At 41.0% G+C, this 25,395-nt stretch overlaps 1 protein-coding gene across 1 annotated transcript in view; it reads right to left on the reverse strand.

The window, feature by feature from the left end:
• ddx52 (DEAD (Asp-Glu-Ala-Asp) box polypeptide 52) overlaps positions 1 to 25,004 on the reverse strand; it is a 37,350-nt gene extending 12,346 nt beyond the window's left edge. The window contains exons 1-11 of the mRNA XM_072589792.1: positions 24,834 to 25,004; positions 22,845 to 23,061; positions 21,282 to 21,445; positions 20,974 to 21,159; positions 19,500 to 19,643; positions 17,701 to 17,812; positions 17,182 to 17,254; positions 13,801 to 14,004; positions 12,843 to 12,933; positions 4,939 to 5,061; positions 1,784 to 1,934 (exon numbers count right to left, since the gene is read on the reverse strand). Coding sequence (XP_072445893.1) covers positions 1,784 to 1,934; positions 4,939 to 5,061; positions 12,843 to 12,933; positions 13,801 to 14,004; positions 17,182 to 17,254; positions 17,701 to 17,812; positions 19,500 to 19,643; positions 20,974 to 21,159; positions 21,282 to 21,445; positions 22,845 to 23,061; positions 24,834 to 25,001 — 1,633 coding nt within the window. The 5' untranslated portion in view covers positions 25,002 to 25,004. The remainder of the gene's footprint in view (positions 1 to 1,783; positions 1,935 to 4,938; positions 5,062 to 12,842; positions 12,934 to 13,800; positions 14,005 to 17,181; positions 17,255 to 17,700; positions 17,813 to 19,499; positions 19,644 to 20,973; positions 21,160 to 21,281; positions 21,446 to 22,844; positions 23,062 to 24,833) is intronic.
• Positions 25,005 to 25,395: the final 391 nt, after the last annotated feature.

Raw genomic sequence — 25,395 nt, forward strand, 5'->3', positions numbered from 1 at the left:
CCAAGCCAGAAGTACTAATTTCAGCTGATGTTGTACTTCATTATCTAGCGGGTGCAGTATCACTTAATGCTGTTGCCTCTTGATGAGAGGGATTTAATCCAAGAAAGTTTGAATAATTATCCCATTTAACAAGGACGTTCTCCCCATGTCCTTGTTAACAACTCTCCCACAGCTAATACGCTAAAAGCCACTCATCATGGCGTCGTTAGCAAAGTATTTGGTACAGAATAGCTGGTTTAAATATCACTGTTTGGAGTGTAATTAACTGAGTAAAGAAGTTTTAAATATTTGAATACAATATGTGAATAAGCATTGTTGTGAAAAATGTCACATGTGTGTTTCTAAAGGTTCACCTCAATATAAATAAAACTTATTTTTAAAAACAATTAACTTTCTGTCCCTTCACTAAAAGGAATCTCTACAAAGATCTGCAGATTGTACCTGCAGAGTGAATGTACTGGCTTATTAAAAATCTATAATAACTGATGCAATGCTCTTGCTGTAAAAGAGATATAGTATTCATATTTCAAGATGACAGACCTTAAGATATGCAGGATTTGCTGTTATATAAAAATACATGTTAATACTCTCCCTTCGAAGATATCGTTTCAGTTGCTCTTTTGCTTGCATCACAAGTTTTCTGGATGTTAAACAACAGGAGCTGACCAAGCATTTTGGCCTAAATGTTGTTCACGTGCAATTCCAACATGGGTCAATGGACAGCAATCAGTAATTGAAATGCTTGGCTGATTTTTTTCACTCCTGAGGCAGGGTCAAAGAGGCCATCTAAACCAACCACTGATGGGGCAGCAGTAAACAAAGTGTGAGGGAGTGAGAAACAATACAAACCAGGATCTTTTGATCTGCACAGCTTTAGTGACTACCACTGCCAGCTACTCCCCAACACTAATCCTCAATAGGAGCGGATTACTATGCATTCTAATAGTAACAAGATTTACAAAAGTCACATATTTCCTATCAGTGTTATGATTTTCCTTAAAGTTAGGTTTTACGTTTTAATCTTCTACATAGCTTTCATGGAACTAAAGTAGACATTGGTCAAGGATGGGTTTTGCTCATAAAGCACAAAGCATAGTTTCAATAGCATGTATTGCTTTGACAAATAGTTAATAATCCAAGTATTGGTTGCAGTTACAGGAATTCCAATTATGCCAACAATCAGGGATTTTAAGCAGAAGATAGAAGCACTAACCAGATTTTGACAACATTCCTTCAGCATGGAGTTTCCCTTGATGGCCCCTGTATACCTAGGACTAAATTACTCCCTTATTTCCTCAGGCAAAGAGGGTTCAATGAGGCCAATTTTTAAAACAAGCCAAATTTCTCCCCCCTACCCCCACAGTTAGATGATAGCCATATTTGCCACAATTACTGGACAAAATAAATCCAACACAAAAACATTGGCTCAACATTCTGCAATGTCAATTGTTTTGAATAAGTTTTTTTTATATCCTTTGCTCTTTATCAACTTAATCCACAATCAAGAGGTGCATGCATGTGTTGGGGGTGGGGAAATGGACAAAAGATGGTGACAGTTGCTGAATCTGCTTCAGAAAACATTTCTAATATGGCTAGATTTAAAATTAAACAATGCATAAAAGCTTGAATTTTAAAGACTCTTACTTGGTAACTTTTGTTCAGATGGCTAAAAGGCACTATCCAGCTTGGCAAAGTTCAAGATACTCAGCAAGTGTTTTTAACGCAGGTCCTTTTCAAAAACAATAGACTTTCACTGAATGTGGAAATATGACTATATACATACCAATTCTATGAATGTACTCCACAGCAGTAGTTGGAAAGTCGTAATTGATGACTAGATTCACTCCTTTAAAATCAATACCACGAGCCAGGAGAGCTGTACAAATGAGGACCCAAATTTTTCCGGCTCTGAAGCTGCATACTACATTATCTCTCTGAGTGGGGAAAATACAGACAGAAATTGCTGTAAAGCCTAGAGACACTTACAAAAGGAGAAGCAGATTTTAATGCAAAGTTACATTTTCTAGGTCCATTGACTTCACTGATCTAAATTGCAGTTGGATATTCAACAATTGCTAGCTCTAAAAATATGAGAAATATTTGGGAGACATTGTACAAAAACTTCAAGCTAGAAAATATAAAGCACCAAGTATAGGCACTGGAGCTAGTGTAGTATATTAATAAGTCTTTTTTAGATTAGATTACATTGTTGGGCTTCGGCCCAACAAGTCCGCACCGACCTGCCGAAGCGCAACCCACCCGCCGAAGCGCAACCCACCCATACCCCTACATTTACCCCTTACCTAACACTACGGGCAATTTAGCATGGCCAATTCACCTGACCTGCACATCTTTGGGTGCTCCAGTTTCCTCCCACAGTCACAGAGGAAACCCACACAGATACGGGGAGAACGTGCAAACTCCACACAGTCAGTCGCCTGAGGCGGGAATTGAACCCAGGTCTCTGACGCTGTGAGGCAGCAGTGCTAACCACTGTGCCGCCCACATGGTATGTGAGCCTTGATAGCAAGTGTCAGGGTTTGTTCCATCACAGTGGGTTGCACAATCTTGGTCTTATCCACATAGACACAGGTTCCCACCAATAGAGGTGATAGAAAGACACTTTGATTTTCTTCCCTGCCCCAGCTTGAAGGTACTTTTGCTGAATGCAGTGCTTCTGCCTCTGTCATAGTTGCATGTACCACATATAGCTACATATAAGTTGGATTTTTGAGAAACATCTTTCAGGAAAAACTTAAAGAAGGACTCTTACATGACAGATTAACAAACACTTCAGTGATCCCACACAGAATGAAACTAAAACCAAAACATAAGTTTGTAGTGATATTTTGTATACACAGACTATTGTACTCTCTACCATTTCTATGCTGAAGCATTGCTCGTATGGAGAACCTGTTCAAAAACTAAAAGGGTTCAAACAGACAAATTCAACTTGAAATTCATTGACCCCTGCTTTGAAACAGGAGACTGCCCAGAAGTGTGAAGTCACTGCCACCACCATTTCCGAAATTGGTAAGAACAAAGCCAAGTCTGAGAATAGCAGTACAGTGGAAACCTTGACATTTCCTCAGTGCTGAAGGTCAAAGTCAAGTTCTTCACTGAGGAAACGTGGATCAAGCTCAAATTCGATTGGCTGTGTTGTGGAAGAGTCCCAGTAATCTGGCTTACAACTGTGTACTTAAGAACAAATATTGGGGGAAAAGCAAATATTTTCTTAATTTTTATGGTTTAGTCCTCCCTATAAAAACACACCTCTAACTCTCACGAAACAATATATTTTATTAGTACCTTCAATGCTGGTCTGATCTTCATAAAGTCACAATGAGAAACTAAGGTTAACTTTACAAAGAACATTACACTGCAGTACAGGGTCCTTCGGCCCTCAATGTTGCGCCAACCTGTGAAATTAATCTGATGCTCATCTATCCTACACGGTTCTATTATCCATATGCACGTCCAATGCCCATTTAAATGCCCTTAACATCAGCGAGTCCACGACTGTTGCAGACAGGCCATTCCATGCCCCTACTACTGAGTAAAGAAGCTACCCGATATCAGTCGTAAATCAAACACCCCTCAATTTAAAGCTACGTCCCCTTGCGTTAGTCTTCAGAGGAAAAAGGCTTTCACCGTCCACCTTTTCTAACCCTCTCATTATCTTATAAGTTTCAATTAGTTGTGAAACTTGAAAGGGTTCAGAAAAGATTGTTGTCTGGTTTGGAGAATTTGAGCTACAGGGAGAGATTGAATAGGGCTGTTTTCCTTGGAGTTTCAGAGGCTGAGGGGTGATCTTATAGAGGTTTATAAAATCATGAGGTGCATGGATAGATAGAATAAAGAGAGGAGAAAAGATATAAAAGAGACCCATGGGGCAACTTTTTCACCCAGAGGGTGGTATGTATATGGAATGAGCTGCCAGAGGAAGTGGTGGAAGCTGGTACGGGTTGGACAGAGCTGTACAGTGGCCCATTCCGAAATGTCCTAAAAAACAATCAAGATTGTGCCAGCCATGACAAACCTAGACCTGATGTTTATTAAACTAAGATTTAAGAAGAAGATTTGTAGCTCAGGTCGTGGATCAGGTTTGTCAGTTTGCTCACTGAGCTGGTGGCTTTGTTTCTAGACGTTACATCACTGTGAAGTGTTGGTGTTCTGTCCTGTTTGCTATTTGTGCATCTTGATGTTGTGGTGGGTGATATCATTTCCAGTTCAGTTTCTGAGAAGTCCAAAGATGTGCAAGTTCAGTGACTGGCAATTTAGCATTGCCCATCCTGTCCAGGGGATGTCCAGGCTAGGTGGTGTAGCCATAGGAAATGCAGGAATAGGTCTAGGTGAAATGCTTTACTGGGGCCAGGGGGGTGGAGGGGGACGAGAGGAGAGACATGGGTCAGGCCAAATGGCCTGTTTCCACACTGTAGGCATTCCAGGAGGAAAGGTTGATAAGCGGAGTCCAAATCAACAAACATATAGATGTGGACCCCTTTACCAACCTCTCAGAAACAGAACCGAAAATGATATCATCCACCGTAACAAATCAAGTCACGTAAATAGAAAGTGGGACATAACACTGATGCTTCACTACATTGGAGACTCACTGATATTACCTAGTGCAGACAAAACATTTGAGATCAAACCCACCAGCTCAGCGAGCAAACCGACAACCTGATGTATTAAACTATTGCACAAATAAGGTATAATTAGATTTCCAACCAATGCTTTAAATAATGCATTTTTCAGAATAATCATCAGCACTATTTCAGCGTAAAACAGTTCTGATTTTTTTTCAAAAGAGGCTGTGCAAAGCTCATTGATTCAGCAATTAATGATCTATTAGTCAGTTTTCTACTCTTAACTGTTAACCTAATAGTTAGATTTGCGTGGGTCCCCCCACCCCAAAGAAAATGAAAATGACAATACCTGCTGTTGTGTTCTTTCTGCATGGATAACCTCAACGTTAATGCCCTCGTAGATCAACTCATAAAAGAGTTCCTTTGCTCTTTCAATAGACTGAACGAAAACTAGCACTGGAGGTGAAAACCCCTGAGGGAAAAAAAAAGGTAAAGCATGATTAAGTCAGTGCAAGAAATGCTTTAACTTTCATAATACCATTAGAGAGAGGTTGCACTTCAGGGCTGGAGTGTATTATTTGCCCTTTCAAATCCATTTAATTTAGTTCCCTCCCACTCTTCACACCTTCCCCTATTTTGCTGTTGTTGCACTGTGCCTGACATCCAGTCCTTGTAAACTTATTTTAACGCATGATGCGGGTGACTTGTTAGTGAGCTTCTGGTGCAGTTTTAAGTCCCACGTGCTCCAAAATCGTGCCATAACATTTCCGAACAGGTTGATTAAAAATACAGGTATTTATAAATCCTAGTTCTTGCTTCCTGCTTTACCTTCGAACATAGAGGAAAAAAATGCTGTGTCTGAGATAAACAAACAGCTGGTTTTCATGGGTCCTTGCAATAATGTCACTATCTCTGGGATAGGAGACCTAGGTTCAAGTCCCATCTGCCCAGAGATGCCTACTAACCTTTCTGAACAGGTGGACTAGATTCACTCCCTCAAAAGCATTTCCACAAGCTGCTGGAGCTGTACGAATCAGGAGCGTTTATTGATGTCACACTGCTCCTGGTGGGCAGTGCTTGTTATTTGATTAATAGGGTGATTTTATAATTAGGTGCTAGGTTTACTCACATGTAAAATAAGCTGGTTTCTTGTCATGCAGTGACCTCTGGGTCAGGAGGTCTAGGTTCAAGTCCCACCTACCCTGGAGGTACCCGAACATGTTGATTAAAATAATTATATAGGCAGGAAAGGATCAGTGCTCACAGCAATGAATAGATATGCTGACACATCTTTTTAAAAGTAAAATGGAGTCGATTCCTTGATTCTGTCCCTCTGGACAATGTTTGTTATTAACTACCTGTCAAGTAGTTATTCAGGTGATTTGGTAACAAGTTATTAAAATTACAAAAAAAAATTTTTCAGGATTCTTATGATGCAATGATCGTGTCATTACATCTGGGTCTTAAGGTCCAGCTTCAAATCCCACCGTACCATGTCTGAACAGCTTGATATTTTTAAGAAACAAAAAAAATGCTTCTTAAGCCAGCAGGGTATTGGCTTCTTGACAGGGAAAAGGTTCAGAGGAAAAAATGGAAAGTGGCATTTGTGCTGAACTATGGATTAAAAGTAAATTCCTCACAAATCTGAAAGAATTTTGCGACTTAATTTGACAAATGGATATTCATTTATTAAACATATTATAACAGATGCAAGTAAAAGAAGTCATACTACTACAACAACAACCTCAAACTATTCCTACAATCAAGAGAATGCTCAAATGATACCCATCTCCCATAATGCCACATGTTACGTCCATACAAATCATGATACCTCAAGACTTTGGACTAAATATTCAAATCAGCTGGTTTTTTTCCCCTTTTACAAGCTTAGGCTTGCACCAAGAGTCATTTTGAATCAAATACTTAATACTACGCAACACACTTATTGCCCAAAATGTCTTCTCTCCTACTCCTCTGGTGTTGCCTGACCTGCTGTGCTTTTCCAGCACCACACTTTTTGAGAACAAGCTATTGTTTCAGATCAGCCAGTGGAAGGTCTGAAGACCAGAAGATAGGAGCAAAAGTCTCCATTTCAGCAGTGGATGTTGAGACAGCACGGGCAAGGGGCCTGCTGGGAAGGTAAATCTGAATATTAAATACTTGCGCTAATCATCAGAGCGAAGGCTGAACAGGAGTGGATGCGGATTCGGGGACTGCTGGGAAAGTGAACAAATATATTTGGGCAGGGGCTAAACCCGAAACACTACACATGTAGTGTCTCCCACACGTCCTATTCTAACCAACAAAAAAGTGTGGAGGGGGTTAGTAAGGTAAGTTTTTTTTAAAATCATCTTTTGGCAATTTAGAGCAAAGGAGATGGAAGCTAGGGCAGTTGAATGCTCCTCTTGTAGGATGTGGGAGGTAAGGGTCACCACTGGTGCCCCTGCTGACTTCACCAGATATAAGTGCACCCAACTCCAGCTCCTCACAGACTGCGTTAGGGAACTGGAGCTGGATGAACTTTGGATCATTCAGGAGGCTGAGGGGGTTTATAGGGATGTAGTCGCACCTAAGTTACCAGGATAAAGTTAGCTGAGTGTCCGTCAGGCGAGGGAGACGGAATAGGAATAGGCAGTCAGCGCAGGGATCCCCTGTGGACTACCAGGGAAAGGCACAGTAGCTAGGTCTTTGGCACCAGAAGGGAAGGGGGAGGGGGGGGGCGGGGGGAGAGAAGAGAAAGAATAGAAGAGCGATAGTGATAGTAAATTCAGTGGTTAGAGGAACACAGGAGATTCTGTGGTAGTGAATGAGACTTCCGAATGCTATGTTGGCTCCCGGGTGCCAGAGTCAGGGATGTCTTAGATCAAATCTACACGATTCTTCAGGGGGAGAGCGGTCAGTTAGAAGTTGTGGTACACATTGGTACCAATGACATCGCTAGGCGAAGGGATGAGGACCTGAAAAATGAATATAGGGAGTTAGGTTGGAAGCTAAAAGGCAGGATGAGCAGTGGAGTAATCTCAGGATTGCTACCGGTGCCACAGGCTAGTGAGACGAGGAATAGAGTGAATGTAGCTGAACATGTGGCTGCAGAACTGGTGTAGCAGGGAGGACTTCAGATGTGGGATCATTGGGATACCTTCTGGGAAAGGTGGGACCTGTACAAGGAGGATGGGTTGCACCTGAGCTGGAGGGTTACCAATATCCTGGGCGGGATTTTTACTAGAGCTTTTCAGGAGGGTTTAAACTAGTTTGGCTGGGGGATGGGAACCAGAGGTAGAGATCAGAGGTTGGGTAGCTGGTGACAGGCAGATGTGTCTGTGAGGAAGGTTAGACAGTTAATAGAGCAAAGTTGCAGTCAGTGTGATGGATTGATGGGTCTCTTAACGCAAGAATTGTCAGGAACAAAGGTGATGAACTTAGAGCGTGGATCAGTACTTGGAGCTATGATGATGCGGTCATTATGGAGACTTGGACATCGCAGGGGCAGGAATTGTTGGATGTTCTGGGGTTTAAGTGTTTCAAAAGGAATGGGGGGGGGGGGGGGGGGGGGGGGGAGGTAAAAAAAAGAGGCGGGGAGAGTAGAATTGCTAATCAGAACAGTATCACAGCTGCAGAAAGGGAGGTCATCAAGGAGGGCTCGTCCACTAAGGCATTATGAGTGGAAGTCAGAAACAGGAAAGGAGTAGTCACTTTACTGGGAGTTTTCTATAGACCCCCCCCCCCCCCCCCCCCAGTCACAACAGAGACACTGAGGAGCAGATTAGGAGGCAGATGTCGGAAAGGTGCAGAAGTAACAGGGTTGTCGTCATCACAGGTGACTTAAACTTCTCTAATATTGACTGGAACCTCCTTAGTGCAAATAGTTAGGATGAAGCAGACTTTGTCAGGTGTGTCCAGGAAGGATTCCTGACTCAATATGTAGATAGGCCGACTAGAGGGAAGGCCCATATTGGATTTGGTGCTTGACAACGAACCAGGTCAGGTGTCAGAATTTTTGGTGGGACAGCATTTTGGTGATCGTAAAGGTCAAGGAGTTGTGATCACAATAGTCATGGTGAGGGATAGGAGCAGACTGTATGGGGAACTATTTAATTGAGGCCAGGGTGGAATTACAATGCTATTAGGCAGGAACTGTGGAGCATAAATTGGGAATACATATTCTCAGGGAAAAGCACGACAATTGAGATTGTTTAGGGAGCACTTGCCAGATAGGTTTGTCCCACTCAGGCAAGGAAGGGATGGTAGGGTAAAGGAACCTTGGATGACAAGTGATGTGGAACATCTCGTCAAGAGGAAGGAGGACACTTCAGGTTGAGGAAACAAGGTTTGGACAAGGCTGTACAGAGTACAAGGTAGCCAGGAAGGAACTGAAGAATGGGCTTCGAGCTAGAATGGGGCATGAAAAAGCCTTGGCGGGTAGGATTAAGGAAAACCCCAAGGCATTCTACACTTATGAGAGGAACAAGAGGCCAGCCAGAGTGAGGGTAGTGCCAATCAGGGATAGTGGGGAGAACTTGCACCTGAGATTTGGAGGTGGTTTTGGGGCTGGGTGTTTAATGAATACTTTGCTTCAATATTCACTAGTGAGAGGGATCTTGTCGTTTGTGATGACTGAATGAAACAGGTTGATATGCTTGAACAGGTTGATGTTAAGGAGGTGCTGAAAATTTTGAAAAACATGAGGATAGATAAGTCCCCTGTGCCAGACAGGATATACCTAAGGTTACTGCAGGAAGTGAGAGAAGATTGTTGCGCCTTTGATGATCTTTGCATCATCACTGTCCACTGGAGTAGTGTCAGATAGCAAATATTATTCCCTTGTTCAAGAAAGGAAATAGGGAGAACCCTGGGAATTACAGGTCAGTCTGTCAGCCCGTCCGTCCGTCCGCCAGTCAGTCCATCAGTCAGTCAGTCTTACATCTGTGGTGGGCAAATTATTGGAGAGGATCCTGAGAAACAGGATTTATGATTATTTAGTGAAGCATAGCTTGATTAGAGATAGTCGCCATGGCTTTGAGGGGGGGGGGCAGGTCATGCATCACAAGCCTTATTGAATTCTTTGAGTATGTGACAAAACACACTGATGAAGGTAGACCAGTAGATGTGGTGTCTGTGGATTTTAGAAGGCATTTGATAAGGCTCATTCAGAAAGTAAGGAGGCATGAGATTCAGGGAAATTTGGCTGTCTGGATACAAAATTGGCTGGTCCATAGAAGACAGAGCGTGATAATTGATAGAGAGTATTCAGCCTGGAGCTCGGTGACGAGTTGTATTCCGCAGGGATCTGTTCTGAGAGCTCTGCTCTGTGATTTTTACAAATGACTTGGATAAGGAAGTGGAAGGGTGGGTTAGTAAGTTTGCTGATGACACCAAGATTGGAGTTGTGGATAGTGTGGAGAGCTGTTGTAGGTTGCAACGGGACATTGTCAAGATGCAGAGTAGGGCTAAGAAGTGGCAGATAAGAGTTCAAACCAGTAAAATGTGAAGTGATTCATTTTGGAGGTTCAAATTTGAATGCAGACTACAGCATTAATGGCAGGATTCTTGGCAGTATGGAGTAACAGAGGGATCTTGGGGTCAATGTCCATAGATCCCTCGAAGTTGCCACCCAAGTTGATAGAGTTGTTGAGGAAGTGTATGGTATGTTGGCTTTCATTAGCAGGGTGATTGAGTTTAAGAGCCACGAGGTTATGCTGCAGCTCTCAAAAGCCCTGGTGAGACCACACTTGGATAAGTTTGTTCAGTTGTGGTCGTCTCAAGGATGAGGAAGCTTTAGAGAGGGTGCAGAGGAGATTTACCAGGATGCTACCTGGACTGGGGGGCATTTCTTAAGAAAGGTCGAGGAAGCTAGGGCTTTTCTCATTGGAGCGAAGAAGGATGAGGGGTGACTTGATAGAGATGAACAAGATGATGAGGCATAGAGAAAGTACATAGCCATTTCCACCCTGGGAACAAATCTCTGGGTATCACAAGGGGTCATCCTTTTAAAGATGACTGGAGGAAGGTTTAAGAGAGATGTCAGAGGTCGGTTCTTTACACAGAGTGGTGGGTGCTTGGAATGCACTGCCAGCTGTGGTAGCAGAGTCAGATACTTTAGGGACATTTTGCATAGGCACATGGATGATATTAAAATGTACAGTACGTAGGTTAGTTTGATCTTAGAGTAGAATAAAAGGCCAGCACAACATAGAAGGCAGAGGGCCTCCACTGTGCTATACTGTTCTATGTTCTAAGTCGGCTATTTAGCCTTTTGAGTTTGTTTCGCCATTCATGGCTGATCTGTAAGTCCTCAACTCCACTTTTCTTATTACATCTGACTCCCTTATTGACTGAAAACCTGTTGATCTCAGTCTCAATAGTAAAACAATCCATGGATTCATTACCCTCAGAAGAAATTCCTCCATCTCTATCTGTCTTAAATGTACAACCACTTATTCTGAGATTATGCCTTCTGGTCCTAGACTCTTGCACAAAGTGATACAATGTTCCCACTTCAATCTGGTCAAGACCCCAGAGTCTTGTTTGTTTCAGAAAGGTCACCTCTCATTCTTTATAATTCCAATAAGTCAACCTTTCCTGACCAGGACAGCCTCTCCACACCTAGTACCAACCTAGTGAATCTTCTCTAGACTGCCTCCCAATGCCATTACGTATTTCTTTAGACGCTGGTTCCAAATATCACAATATTCCAACTGTTGTCTGACTAGGGCCATGTAGCTTTCTTCTTTGTGATGAAGCAGGGCACTCCACCACCTAGCTTGTATAATAAGTTTACTAGACGAGATACAGACTTGCACACTTTCCCAGGTTAACAGTAAACCCAAGTAAGGATGGCAGCATGACGCAGACACTTATTGATCTGCTACACCTGGCTTGAGGATTTGTGAAGGCAGGACGGGAAGAGACATTAACAAAAATTGCAATGTATTTTCGTATTTGCCATTTACAGCTGAATTTTGCTCAGTGTCATAAAAATATAAAGGAGGTTACCTGAAGAAAAATGGACATACCTTGGAGGTTGCAGACAGAAACTTGGGATGAAATAGACAGATAATGAGGGAAAGTACCATTGATTGAGTAATTTACCATCCAGGGAACTGATCCAGCATAAGTCAGGTAAGTACTTCCAACTTCACGTGGCTTAAAAAGAAAACGTTCCCTCCCTGTTGCTCTGGATTAGAATAGTTAGATGGTGCTTTTTGACTGGCACAAGTGCAATGGGCCAAAGGGCCCTTTTCGTGCTGTAGATTTCTAAAGATTATCGATCCTGGAGATTTGTTTCTGGAGGCCCACTCAGGGACCTGTTCAGTATCATTGTCTGGTACTGAGTAACCCCAGTCACCATGGTGGCTATTGAAACCTCCCGCATAGCTGGTTGGGTAAGGCAGTAATGGCAGAGCTTGCTGTTCCCAGCTGGTATTTTGAAAATTATATCACCGAACATGGAGGATGACAGCGCAGCTCCACTGGCAACATCAGATCAGACATATGTGGCACAGCTGCATTTTAGCACAAAGGGAGTGGCATTGTATGTCAAAGCCATCTGCTTCTTTGGTTTTGTTTTGGGTCTCTTATAGGCAAATGATGTCAATAAAATGTTGTGTGGAAAGAAATCCAAAAAGAGATGTGTCATTTCATGGCCGATAGACACTCTTATATCAAGTTGTACGATTCACAGAGCATGTCCTATTGGCACAAAACCTGAGGAGTGCCCAATGTTGAGACTGATATTGTGGAGGTTGTGCAAGGCAGCAAAACGTCCACTTTACAAACTAAACACTTTAATCATCTCATTTACTGGGTTTATTTTTTTTTTAAAATCGCTCGACTCTAGAGATTTCCATTTCCTAAATAACATACATACATAGATAATAATTTATCAGATATTTTAAAGGCATTATTATATTATAGGTTGGTGTCACAGAGGGATGCGGAGGAAAATGTGTACATCCACTTGGAAGCCTCTCAGATTACTTGACAGTTAGCCTCCAAATAGGAGCAACTGAGCATTTTCAAATCAGAACTATTTGCCCAAAAGTTCACCATCAGCAACAGCTCAACTTCTAAAGGAAGCAGACTCTACTCAAGTAAACAACAGCTTACGTTCCAGCATAAGTCATTCAAATGGGCCTGGCTTGACAAGGGATCCTCTAGGAATATTTTCCACTTTAAAGGCATTTTAAATAGACTTTGATCAGTCAAATTAAATAGCGCTGGTCTAATGCATCCAATACGTAACTCATTTTGTACCTTTTTAACCAGATCTCTCATCGCTACTAGTTTTCCAGTTTCAGTACCCACAAAAAGTAACTCTTGTTCCACTGTCTCCACGGCGGTATTCCTACAAGAAAATAAAATAATATATTTTGAACCACAGTAAGCCATCCATTGCTAATAATGGAAGACATTTAATACCAACACAGACAGCTCAAACAAAAGACAATGTTTGATGCAAGTCTAATACATGCAAGATTTCCACCTTATGCATATAATTTAATTTTCACATTACAAATTAGAACATAAATTGGTGCTAGTGTTCGAGAGACGTTAGATCAGTATTATTCATAGGTACGCCTTTTATCACAGATCCTCCATGTTCTGTGATATAATTTTCAAAATACCAGCTGGGAACAGCAAGCTCTGCTATTACTGCCTTACCCAACCAGCTATGCTGGAGGTTTCAACAGCCAACATGGTGACTGGGGTTACTCAGTACCAGACAATGATACTGAACAGGTCCCTGAGTGGGCCTCCAGAAAAAAAAAAAAAGTCAGACAGACAAATCATTTGCAAAGTCCCTGATCTCACCCTATACAAGAGATTTATAATTTCTTACAGTAGCTGAGGTAATTTCTCAAAATGGAGCTATAATTTTTGTGCATCATTTTAAAATTCTACACAAGTTTAAGTATATATGATGGAATAATACAAATTCAATGCGTGGACATGTATAAAATCTGCTGTAATCATTTACTTATTGACATCCATCTTCTCTACTCATCAGCCTAAATGTTTAGACATATCCATGCATAAAGTGCCTTGAAAATTTGCCACCGAACTATAACTAATTACAATTTAGCATTTATAGAAAAGTGAACTAAATTCATTTATATAAAATGTACAAATAGTGCAAAAAAAAACCTTTCAATACGCCACAGTAAAATTAGGTTAATTTTCAAGATTAGTCTTGATGTTATTTTTGTCTCACCTTGTACCAATCGACACAGATATCACGTTGTCCAAGTTCAGTTTGCACCACTGCTCAACATCAAATGCAAATGTGGCACTAAACATGGCTCGCCGGACACTGTGAGATGTACATGCCAAGAAGATAGTGGCGAGCTGATCTCTGAATCCAGATTTGCCATCTTCAAACAACTTATCAGATTCATCAACAACCAGCCACTCCACCCTAAATTGAATTAAATAATAAAATTAAAAATCAGTACTTCTGGAGTTTGTCATAGTACAGCATACAATGCTATTGGATACTAGCACATACCAAACATCGTTTTGATCCATTTGATCTTAATTTGGGGGATATTCTTGCACTTTTCAACGATTTTATTTCTCAAGTCAAGATATAAGAGACTCATTATGTTGATTAATTTGTTTGATCCAGAAATAAGATTAGATATTAGAATACTGAATGGACTCCCAAATTCTTAACATTTGCCTGTACCTGTGTTTTTGTTTTTGCCGCTGTTTACCTATTATTTACTTGTCTATGCTATTTAACTCTGATCTGCCTGTATTGCTCACAAGACAAAGCTTTTCTCTGGGCCTCGGTACACGTGACAATAAATTCAATTCAATTCAGACGTGTGGTGTTCTAGATTCTTAGCATTTGGCTCTATAATATTCACAGTGCATAACGCGATACCCTATATATCTACTTACATTGAAATAAATACAACTTTGCAATATCAGTTGTGGAACAGTGCTCAACTTCACTTATGCAATAACAATATTACCGTATATATTCGAGTAATAGTCAAATATTTCAACTACTTTAAGGTTAAATTTATGGGGTCGACTATTACATCAATACTATTTTCAAAGGGCTGAAATTCATGCCCATCAAAATTCTCATAGTATCATTAGCTGACGCCCAATTGATCTCTAAATGAATAAAAAAAAACAAGTAATTCTGAAAACCCGGAGAGAAACACAACAGCCAACAGACTGAAGACCAGAAGCGGAGCAGAACAACCGGCAGGCTGGAAAGCTAGAGTGGGACGTGACTGCCTGCACACTACAAATCAACGTTTGAGTCAATCTGTGAATAAATAGGTTTGACTTTTGCATGAGATAAATGCAAAATTCCAGATTATTTGGCCAAAAATAGGGGGTCAATTTTTACATGAGATTGACTATTACTTGAGTATATATGGTATTTCAAATAACTGACTTCTTCAGTTAAATTGTTTTGGTAACTCACTGCAACAGTACTAACCAGGAACAGTGAAAAAAGGTAGAGCTAAAATTCAACAATTCTATAAAAATTAAAATGCAGCCTTCAAAATGTTGGTTAGAGTTTCTGTTAATAGACTGCTCACTGCTACTTGATAAAATTGAAGAGTCATTGCATTAGAATTGCTAATCCTTCACTGAAGGCCTCGTACAGCCACATGAAGTACCTCCGCTTATGACCATTGGATTAAGACCATAAATCAGGGGAGTGGAAGTAAGGCCATTCGGCCCATCGAGTCCACTCTGCCATTGAAGCATGGCTGATTGGTTGATTGTGATGCAAGTATGTGGGATTTATAAATATATATAGTTTTAATATTATTTACTGTAAATTTGGGTTTCTGATTTGTTTAACCAGCAGTTAATAATGTGTTATAAGTATTTCTTTAGCCAGGATGGTTCCTGTTAAACCAGTTTTTCAGGCCTGAATTTAGAAGGAATGAGTTTTGTGCACCAGTAATAAATTTTTGTTTACATAAATCTTGAAACACAGCAAGGTAAATAAGCTTAAAAGAAAATACCCATAGCTGAGAAGGGGATACTTTTAATCTCAGTTTTTACTTTGAGTAGGGCCGTCTGGTGGAGTCCGTGGCGCCTTATAGGCTGGTGCTTATGGGCAGGGAAAGACATAAATTGAATTAGGCTACCAGAGAGTTAAAAGTTAGTGCTAGTCCCAGACCAAAAGTGTTAGGGTAAAACCTTGAAGACATTGCTTAAAGCGGAATACATTTAAGTAAATATATTAATAGCTCAGAGAAGAAGCTACCTGCTGTTCTAGTTTGAAGGTTGAAGTGACACATAATTTAAGTCGACTGACTGTTAGATATGGGGATGCTGGTGAAAACATTGTACGAGTTGCGATTTGGGTACTGTACTAGGGTGTATCTTGGGTACCATACAAAAGCTGCGTTGTTTCCTCACTATTGAAAGAAATGTTTTGGGATTAGCGGGAGCATATTTGTAATGTATGCTGAAAAATCTCTGAATTTGTATTGTAAGTAAATGGTTTGGTTTATTCCATTTTTACTTTTAAATTCTCAAACTTTGTTTTATTGTTAAAACAAAATTGCAACATTGCACGTTTATATTTAAGCGTGCATCAACTTTGGTAATAACTAAACTAATCAAAATATAATCCATCAAATCAGGTTCCTGACTGGAAAGTGACTTGGCCAGTAAGATCAGCCGGGATTGTAACAAATAATTTTTGGGATTTCTGAATTCACTGGATTTAACAGCAATCATTTTGGTTAAAGACTCCCTTGGTTGAAGAATGTCCTCCTTCTTAAACTAATAACTAGTTCTAGACATAAAGCAGCTTTGTTGTGAAGGTTATTCACTGAATGTAAGGATGGCTTCAGGAGGTTAAGAGTTTACTGGAAGTGGAAGATCGACCAGTGGATGCTATCAAGTCTGTTAAATACTCTCTATATTTTGCTTTGTTTTTATTTCCAAATTCCAACATCTGCAATATTTTGCTTTTATCAGGCACGGATTTCATACTTGTTCAGCAAGTGTTCTTTCCATTATGTTCTCTTGAAAAAGAATGAGATATTGTAGGACAGACATCAAGCAACCATCCATGCCTCTCAAGAGACAGTGTAGAATGCAAATCTCAACAGAACACACGACCACAGATTCACAGCCAAGTCCAATCACATCACACAGCATAAAAAAAACGTTTTGCAGGAAGCATCACTAGATAATAACCAGAGACAGATACAATTAACAATTAGGTTCCATCCTCTCATTAAGAGTCACTGATGCCAAAAGTGACACTTCTCTTGCCATTGCTAGTGACATCAGCATCTCAATGGATAGGCAATTAGTTCCAGACTCTTCTGCACTGTATGGTTTAACCACAATTTGTCAGCTTTTGTTGACAGAAATTACAGATTAAAATTGAAAATATTTTCCCTAGCAGATGCATGATACATAAAATAGATTTCACAGTTTCCATATACAGCAAGGTGCAATCCAAGGAATTTAAACATCAGTTATAAAATACAACTATATTCCACCAGATGATCAGATTTGGAAACCCAAAAGGCATAAACAAAGTACTTCTGTAACTATGGCTTCCAAGGAACATACATTTCTTTAAAAGTATCGATACCTGCTGAGGTCCAGAGCGGGAGGATCCTGATTTAACAAATAAATCAGTCTGTTTGGAGTAGTCACCAAAATATCTGGAGACAAAGGAAAAACATTTCATACTATATTGTTGAAGTCAGGTATTTGAGAAAAGTAATCCTTTTGTGCTTGTTACTGGCACTTAGAAACAAGGCCAGCTCCAGCTACACAAAAAAAAATCTACATATTTCAGGATCGCGATCGTTTTCCTGTCATTGTCCGCTACCATTCTTTTCCTATTTGTTGTGGACAACTTGCTTTAACCTGTTGACCTCTTCAGTTATAAGCACCATCCGATCAAGGCAGTTTCGATAAGCCTGCACATTTTAAAAGAAAAAGTTGTCCTCTGCAAATACAATCCCCCATCTAGCAACTAAGTAAAAACCTGACCAACAGTCAAGGCTGAGGCTAGAGCTCAATTCTGGAGGCCAAATTTCTTCTGAGGTAATTTAAAATTTAATTTTTTTTAAAAAAAAAGATAGAAATGTGCAAAATCACTCACCAAATTTATTTGACGTCTTGGGACCAAACTTTTTGGCAGCCTCAGCTGCTTTGTTGATCATGTGAATTCTGAATCCAATACCTTCAGAGAGCTTTACTAGCTCCCGATGAGTCTGGCAATAGAGGTACAATCAGACTCAGTCAGGATACTTTTCAGTTTGAATCATTCATTTTGTTCTTCCTGCAACTGAGGGGTGTCCAGAGAAATTACATAGACCAGGGACTAGATAACGGAAAGGTGCAACCACCAATAACGTACCAATAGAAAGCAGGGCAGCGCACAAGTTCAGAACCTGTGGAATGTGGCGAGTTCAGAGGCTTTTAGAAGGTTACAGTAGGAAGAAATGAGGCTATGCAGGGGCATGAACACAAGGTTAAGAATTTTAAATTGGAGGTACAATTTTTTAAAATTTAAATAATCTTTAAAAACACTTCTTTAAAAATATGCTGTTCTGGTTATCTGGAGTATAGACAGACTTATGTATGCTCAACTTCTGAACTTGAGCTCGCACATTTGTGAAGACAGTACAATGTCAAAAGAATACAAGTAATAACATTAAGAAAAATCAATGCCAGTGTCTCAGATGCTTTCCTGCTCTGCTACATTAATACAAGCATATTTAAGATCAACATAATTTATTCAAACCATGGCCTGATGTCAGCACAGGCTCAATGTTGCTCATGCCATCTTTGCCAACTTTTTGTCATTTACATAAATGGTTTGGATGCAAACATAAGAGGTAGTTAGTAAGTTTGCAGATGACACCAAAATTCGAGGACAGCAAAGAGGGTTGCCTCAGATTACAACAGGATCTTGACCAGATGGGCCAAGGGGCTGAGAAGTGGCAAATGGAGTTTAATTCAGATAAAATATGAGGTGCTGCATTTTGGGAAAGCAAATCTTAGCAGGACTTATACATTTAATGGTAAGGTCTTAGGGAATGTTGCTGAACAAAGAGACCTTGGAGTGCAGGTTCATAGCTCCTTGAAAGTGGAGTCACAGGTAGATAGGATAGTGAAGGTGGTGTTTGGTATGCTTTCCTTTATTGGTCAGAGTACTGAGTACAGGAGTTGGGAGGTCATGTCCTGTACAGCCGCAACATTGGTTAGGCCACTGTTGGAGTATTGCGTGCAAATCTGGTCTCCTTCCTATCGGAAAGAGGTTGTGAAACTTGAAAGGGTTCAGAAAAGATTTACAAGGATATTGCTAGGGTTGGAGGTTTTGAGCAAGAAGGAGAGGCTAAACAGGCTGGGGTTGTTTTCCCTGGAGCGTTGGAAGTTGAAGGGTGACCTTATAGAGGTTTACAAAATTATGAGGGGCATGGATAGGATAAATGTGCAAAGTCTTTTCCCTGGGGTCAGGGAGTCAAGAACTAGAGCGCATAGGTTTAGGGTGAGAGGGAAAAGATATAAAAGAGAGCTAAAGGGCAACTTTTTCACACAGAGGGTGGTACGTGTATGGAATGAGCTGCCAGAGGATGTGGAGGGGGCTGGTACAAAATTGCAACATTTAAGAGGCATTTGGATGGGTGTATGAATAGGAAGGGTTTGGAGGGATATGGGCTGGGTGCTGGCAGGTGGGACTAGATTGGGTTGGGATATCTGGTCAGCATAGACGGGTTGGACCAAAGGGTCTGTTTCCATGCTGTACATCTCTATGACTCTATAGCTGCCTCAGACAAACTACTGTATTCAAAACTAACAAAGGTTAATTTTTTTTCTCGTTTTTATGAACTATCACCAGTAGCATTTGACAATTAATAGAACTGAAGTGAAATAGGCCTCTGGGGACAAACATACCTGGCTGGCAAGCTCACGAGTAGGAGACAGTATCAGGGCCCTGAAACCCTTGTTCATTGGTTGTTTTAGACAAGTCAAAAGTGGAATGCAAAAGGCCAAGGTCTTTCCCGATCCAGTTGGGGCACAAGCCAGGATTTCACGATTCTATGAAAGTTACATAAAACAGTTTGAAGTTTACACTACAGAAAGAGGTCATTTCAACCAAACGCCCTCAAGATATTATATCTGTTGAGAAAATCTTCTATGGCTACTTATAATACAGAAATCAGTATGCACAATGATTTCCAAACCATGAATGACATTTGCCTACATCACTACAGCTAGTCACAGAGACTCCATGGCAGCCTTATTCAACGCTCTATTTACTTTGTTATGATACATAGAGGGAGCCTATGGAGTCAAGTGCCTTTGAATTTCTTTTGTAAAGTCACATATGATTGAGCTTATGCTGTTGACTTCTATGCATAGGTTCTTCTGGATTGCTGTTGCACAATTTAGAAAGAACATTAGCAACATCCCCCTCCACATACGGAAATATATTCCAAGTTCATAAAGCTTTTTCCTATCATCGAGCCCAGCTGATAAATTACACGGAGGATGTAAACCCAAACAGGAAAGTCTGCTAGTAAATCAATGCACTACATCACAGGGTATCATTCAAGCAAAATAAAAAAAGTACAGGATTTTGATGTTGCAAAATAAATTAAAGAGAAGTTGATTAAACAAAATTTAATGTCAATAAACCTCCAGATAATGGTCCATCTATCCATTATTTACTTTGGGAGATTGAAACAGTCGTTGTCTTAACAGTCAGGCTCTATTCCTGTACTCCTCAATGTTCAGGAAACTGAATTCACCACATCAGAGCACTGATAATGGCCAGGGATAGGTACTTCGGGAAAATGACAAACATTTTCTTGTCCTAGCCAAGATCAGTTTTATTAGCTGAAGTTTGCAATGAGAAAAGTAAATAAAACAATTTGTTTATATTATGTATTTTTCATGACCACCAGACATTTCAAAATTGCTTCCCAGCCAATGAAGTATATTTAAAAGTTATAGTCACTGTTGTTGTTAAGGTATGAAACATAGCAGCTAACTTGTGCTCAGGAAATTGCTACAAACACTGTAAAAAATCAGATAAAATTTGCTTTTACAATGGTGATTGAGGGATGACTATTAGCCAGAACTTCCCTGCTCTTTTGGAATAATACTATGGGAACATTTACATTTATCCAAGCTTCAACTTCTCATTTGGAAAATGGCACCTCAGATAAACGGTCAAGTCTGTAGCTTAATGTGAACATTTATTTTTGTGCTCAAGCCCTGGAGTGGAAAGTGAACCTGGAATATTGTGACTCAAAACTGCTCGCAAATCAGCCATGAGTGGCAGATACCTGCATAATTTACCATTAACATGCTTCAGAGCAAATATTTCTCATCTATCCTAACAAGTCAACTGAAAAATACTTACATGTAGCATTACAGGAATGGCTTGCATCTGTATGGGGGTGGGTGATTGGAAACCAGCTTCCTGTATGTTCTGAATAATCTTTGGGTGCACGTTATACTCCTGTAAGAGCTGTTCAAAGGTTGCAACTGGTTCAGGAATATCTGTTCCATCCACATGAATCCGATGCTTACGCCGGAGTCGATTTATCTTGACAAAAGAGAAAAAAAAAAGGAGAAAATTTCAATTCCTCAAGCCTTTACAGCGAGGCTTTTAAATTGATCTCTCCCTGGTTTACAGTAATTAGATTTGCTCTTGGCCCAAAGTCAAACCTTTTCTCGTCGTTGATGTTCCAGTTTCTCAGCACTGCATTCTGTGTCTGTCCTGTCAATACTACTCTTGGTCTTCCTTCCCAGTGAGGACATCAACATTATTCCATCATCATCATCATCATCATCTTTGGTATTGGAAAAAATGTCAGACATTGCATTGGTCACTGTGGACGGCCAGGAGTGTAGTGGTGGAGATGGCGGAGAGAGAAGAGAAATTAGGAACCTTTATTGCCGAATATTAATGAGGTCACACAGTACAAGACATAAATCAGCCTTGAAAAGAGATGAATTACATTTGCAAAATGTAAAAACCGAAGTCCTCATCTTTCCCTTCTTCACCGAAGTAATCATGTTGAGACTGTGCTGTTTTCCTGCACAATTAACATTTTCCTGTGCTGTTTCCATGGGTGAAAGTTCATTGGAAACACTAATCCAAAAATCTCTCAATCCTATTTTTTAAAAATATATCAGCCAAGAAACATATGAGGGTTCTTAAAAAATTAAGATCAGACTCTGCTGATCAAATCCTCTGTATTCATGACAATGTCAGGTGACAAGAACACAATTATAAAAATTCAAAGTAGTTAGCTGGTAGTCATGCAGTCTGCATCTGAGTCATACGTGGGCATCATGACACATTGTGTTTTTTTTCCCCAATATTTCCCAAGGATGAGACCATATTCAAGCATTTACAAATACCGATGAGTTATGGAACACAAGATCAATCTTCAGCCTCATTGAATTTCTAATGTTAGTAAGATTATTAGAAAAAGGTAAGGAAACCTCAGACAGAGTGAAAGGATTGCCACCTCCAGACCATCCAGGGTTCTGCATGACCAACAGCCTTGGAGGTTTACTGCTCACTCCAGTTCTTGTCTAGTGAGAGCATGTAAAAATAAAATCAATTAAAAACAATGGAGAGCCTAACAATTGGTTTAGAAAATTGTAATTAAGAATTCAATGCATGTATAAAGTAGGTCTTAAAAAGGGAAGAAAGCTATAAGCCTTAGTGTGCAAACTTTGCATTAAAGTTTTTTAAAAAGTAGTGGGCAAGGGCATCTGTTATAGCCCTAAGCACAAGTCTTCATATGCACTGATTGAGCCGATAGTTAAATGGCCTCTGTCCCCTCAAACAGGGAGGGGAAAGATTCCATTTCACCAAGTGCCGCCCATCAAGAAAGGACATCTGCGTGGACACGGAGAAACAATTAAGATTTGGTTGGGACGATATTGCCTCAAAAGTAGTGTAAATTATTGACTTTGCAAATCATTATAAAACAATGGCATAATATGCAATGACAAACATGTTCAATAATGATCATCTCCTCTTCTGAGAGAAAGGGAAGAAATCATTGACTACAAAAATAAAATCACAGGTCCTTGCAGATTTGGAAATCAGAATTTAGAAATCTTTTACTGGCTTAGCTCTGCCACGTGGGTTTGACATTATAGTCTTAAAGTAATTGGCAAAAGACTTAGAGAGTAAATTAGAACAAGTTTCTTGCTCCTAACATTAGCCTGATCCATTCAGTATTTCAGAATGTTGTGTTTTGCTCAGTTTACCTTTGTTCCTTTTCTTCTTTACTGAACTACCCACGTCCAATTTTCTTTTTCCTAGGGATACACACATGTCGTCCTTGCAGTCTGCTGTAGACTCTTTTTCCTCCCCATTGCTTTTCAACACACTGACCACTGATTTGCAGTTTTTAGCAGGCTGACTGTTAAAAAAGTCAAGGTCAGGAACATTTTCACTTAAGATGGTGCTGCTTGAATTCATTACCTGGAAAGTACAAGAACAATGTATTAAGAATGTGTACAATTTTACACTGCACGTTGAAGCATATTGCAAGACGTCACTGAAAGGTAACACTATATCTTGAACTATAATCCAATCAATATTAATCAATTCAAAACATTCAAGGGAAGCTTAGGAAAGTGAATAGTATTCAGAATTCCCATCTCAGCAACAGATCGAACAGACAGCCATTCTGTAATCATGTTGCTTAATGGCTCCTGCTGAAGAGCACTTTGGGAGGAATACTATGGAAATAATATAAACTATTTTGAGGCAGATATCAAAGCAAAGACAGCTGCGGGGGCAGGGGGGCGGGGGGGCAGGGGGGGGCAGGGGGGGGCAGGGGGGGGCAGGGGGGCGGGTCTTCATAAAATGCTTCAGGTGGGGAGGACAGATTTACATGAAACTCAGGAAAGATTTGGGTTGTTTGGCTTTATAAGTAGGAACAATGAACAGAAAGCACATAAAAGGAGATGCAAAATCCTTACAAGTCTCTGACCTCAGTTGGAATAATGTTTGCAAATTTGGCATCACATTATAGGAAGGATGGCAAGGCCTAGAGTGTGGAATGGGGTAGACCGGAGAATTATTCTCTTTAGAGCCAACATGTTTCATGGATGACCCAAGAGAGATATTCAGAACAATGAGAGGTTTGTTACAGCAAATGGAGCAAAACACTCACCTCTAGCAAGTAGATTTGCGGTTATAACTTTAAAGTAATTGTCAAAAGAAAAAAAAAGACTACTTTTCCCCGTGGACACAGCAAGGGCCAATCTGGGGAATGGTAACTAAAAAAGCATATGGAATCAAATTTCATTTTAACTTCCAACCAGCAAATGAGAATTTAATAATTTAATAACTTTCAGGATTTGAGGGGTAAAGTCAAGGTGTGGATTAAAATAGACAATACTTTTAAATGATCTAAACAAAAATATGTGGGCCAAACTTTTTATGCATAGGGTAGTTCCCATGTAGAATGAACCTCCCTAGGAAGTGGTGGACGTAGACACCAATTACAACTTTTAAAAGACATGTGAATAGGAAAGGTTTGGAACAAGTAGGTGGGACCAGTTTAGTTTGGGATTATTTTCAGCATTAACTGGTTAGATCAAAGGGTTCCTTTGACACTGCACAACTCTAAGTCTAGGTACAACATTTGAATGCCATCTCTCTGAGCTCTAAGATTCTGTGGTGGCATGTTGTAAACTTCACGACTGAATGGCTTGTGAGCACACCAGGGATGGCAGGGGGAGACTCAGTACCTTGTGGCTGGCCTGGCAGCACAGGCAAAACAGTTCAGTTTTTGAGCCCAAACCCTCACGCCCTTTTTTTTTTAGAAACACAAGCTTTTAGACATTTTGTAATCTGCACGTTCAGATGAGTTATTGTACAACCCACTGGAACAGGTGGGTCTTGAAGCCAGGCCTCCTGGCCCAGAGCAGGAGCACAACCACAAGGTTCCCTTCACACTAAAGCATCACCCTGCAGGGCAATTACCAAAAGGCAGCCCATCCATTTGCACTTGGAGTGGGACACCCGCAGCTGGGCCCTGGGCAGGTTGTACCAATGGGCTCTGATCCGGGGAATGTTTAAGCGAAGGGGCAGAGCCTGATGCCCTCAGGCGGGGGTGAGGACAATAACCGGCCCCCAGGCTCCACTCTGCGGCCTAGCGCCCCGGGCTCTCCTGCTGCCGCCGCCCCTGCTCCTCCGTGAGGCCGCAGGGAAAAGGGAGCCGCGGCTCCGGGCCGAGTCCTCACCCGCAGCCTCTCGGCGTCCTTCCCGAAGCGTTTCCAATCAAAGCGGGCCCCCGAGCCCAGCGCCCGGAACAGATCGAGAGTCTCCATCACCATGGACAGACAGGCCCCCAACATGGAGCACCGATACATCAACCCACAGAGCAACTCATCGGCGATCGACACCATCATACTACAGGCTGGAATTAAAGAGACAGCGCACCCTCCACCAGGGGCTGGAATTAAAGAGACAGCGCACCCTCCACCAGGGTCTGGAATTAAAGAGACAGTGCACCCCTCCACCAGGGGCTGGAATTAAAGAGACAGTGCACCCCTCCACCAGGGTCTGGAATTAAAGAGACAGTGCACCCCTCCACCAGGGGCTGGAATTAAAGAGACAGCGCACCCTCCACCAGGGGCTGGAATTAAAGAGACAGCGCACCCTCCACCAGGGGCTGGAATTAAAGAGACAGCGCACCCTCCACCAGGGGCTGGAATTAAAGAGACAGCGCACCCCTCCACCAGGGGCTGGAATTAAAGAGACAGCGCACCCTCCACCAGGGGCTGGAATTAAAGAGACAGTGCA

This window comes from Chiloscyllium punctatum, chromosome 19 (genome assembly GCF_047496795.1).
Source record: "Chiloscyllium punctatum isolate Juve2018m chromosome 19, sChiPun1.3, whole genome shotgun sequence".
In the NCBI taxonomy this organism is placed as follows: Eukaryota; Metazoa; Chordata; class Chondrichthyes; order Orectolobiformes; family Hemiscylliidae; genus Chiloscyllium; species Chiloscyllium punctatum.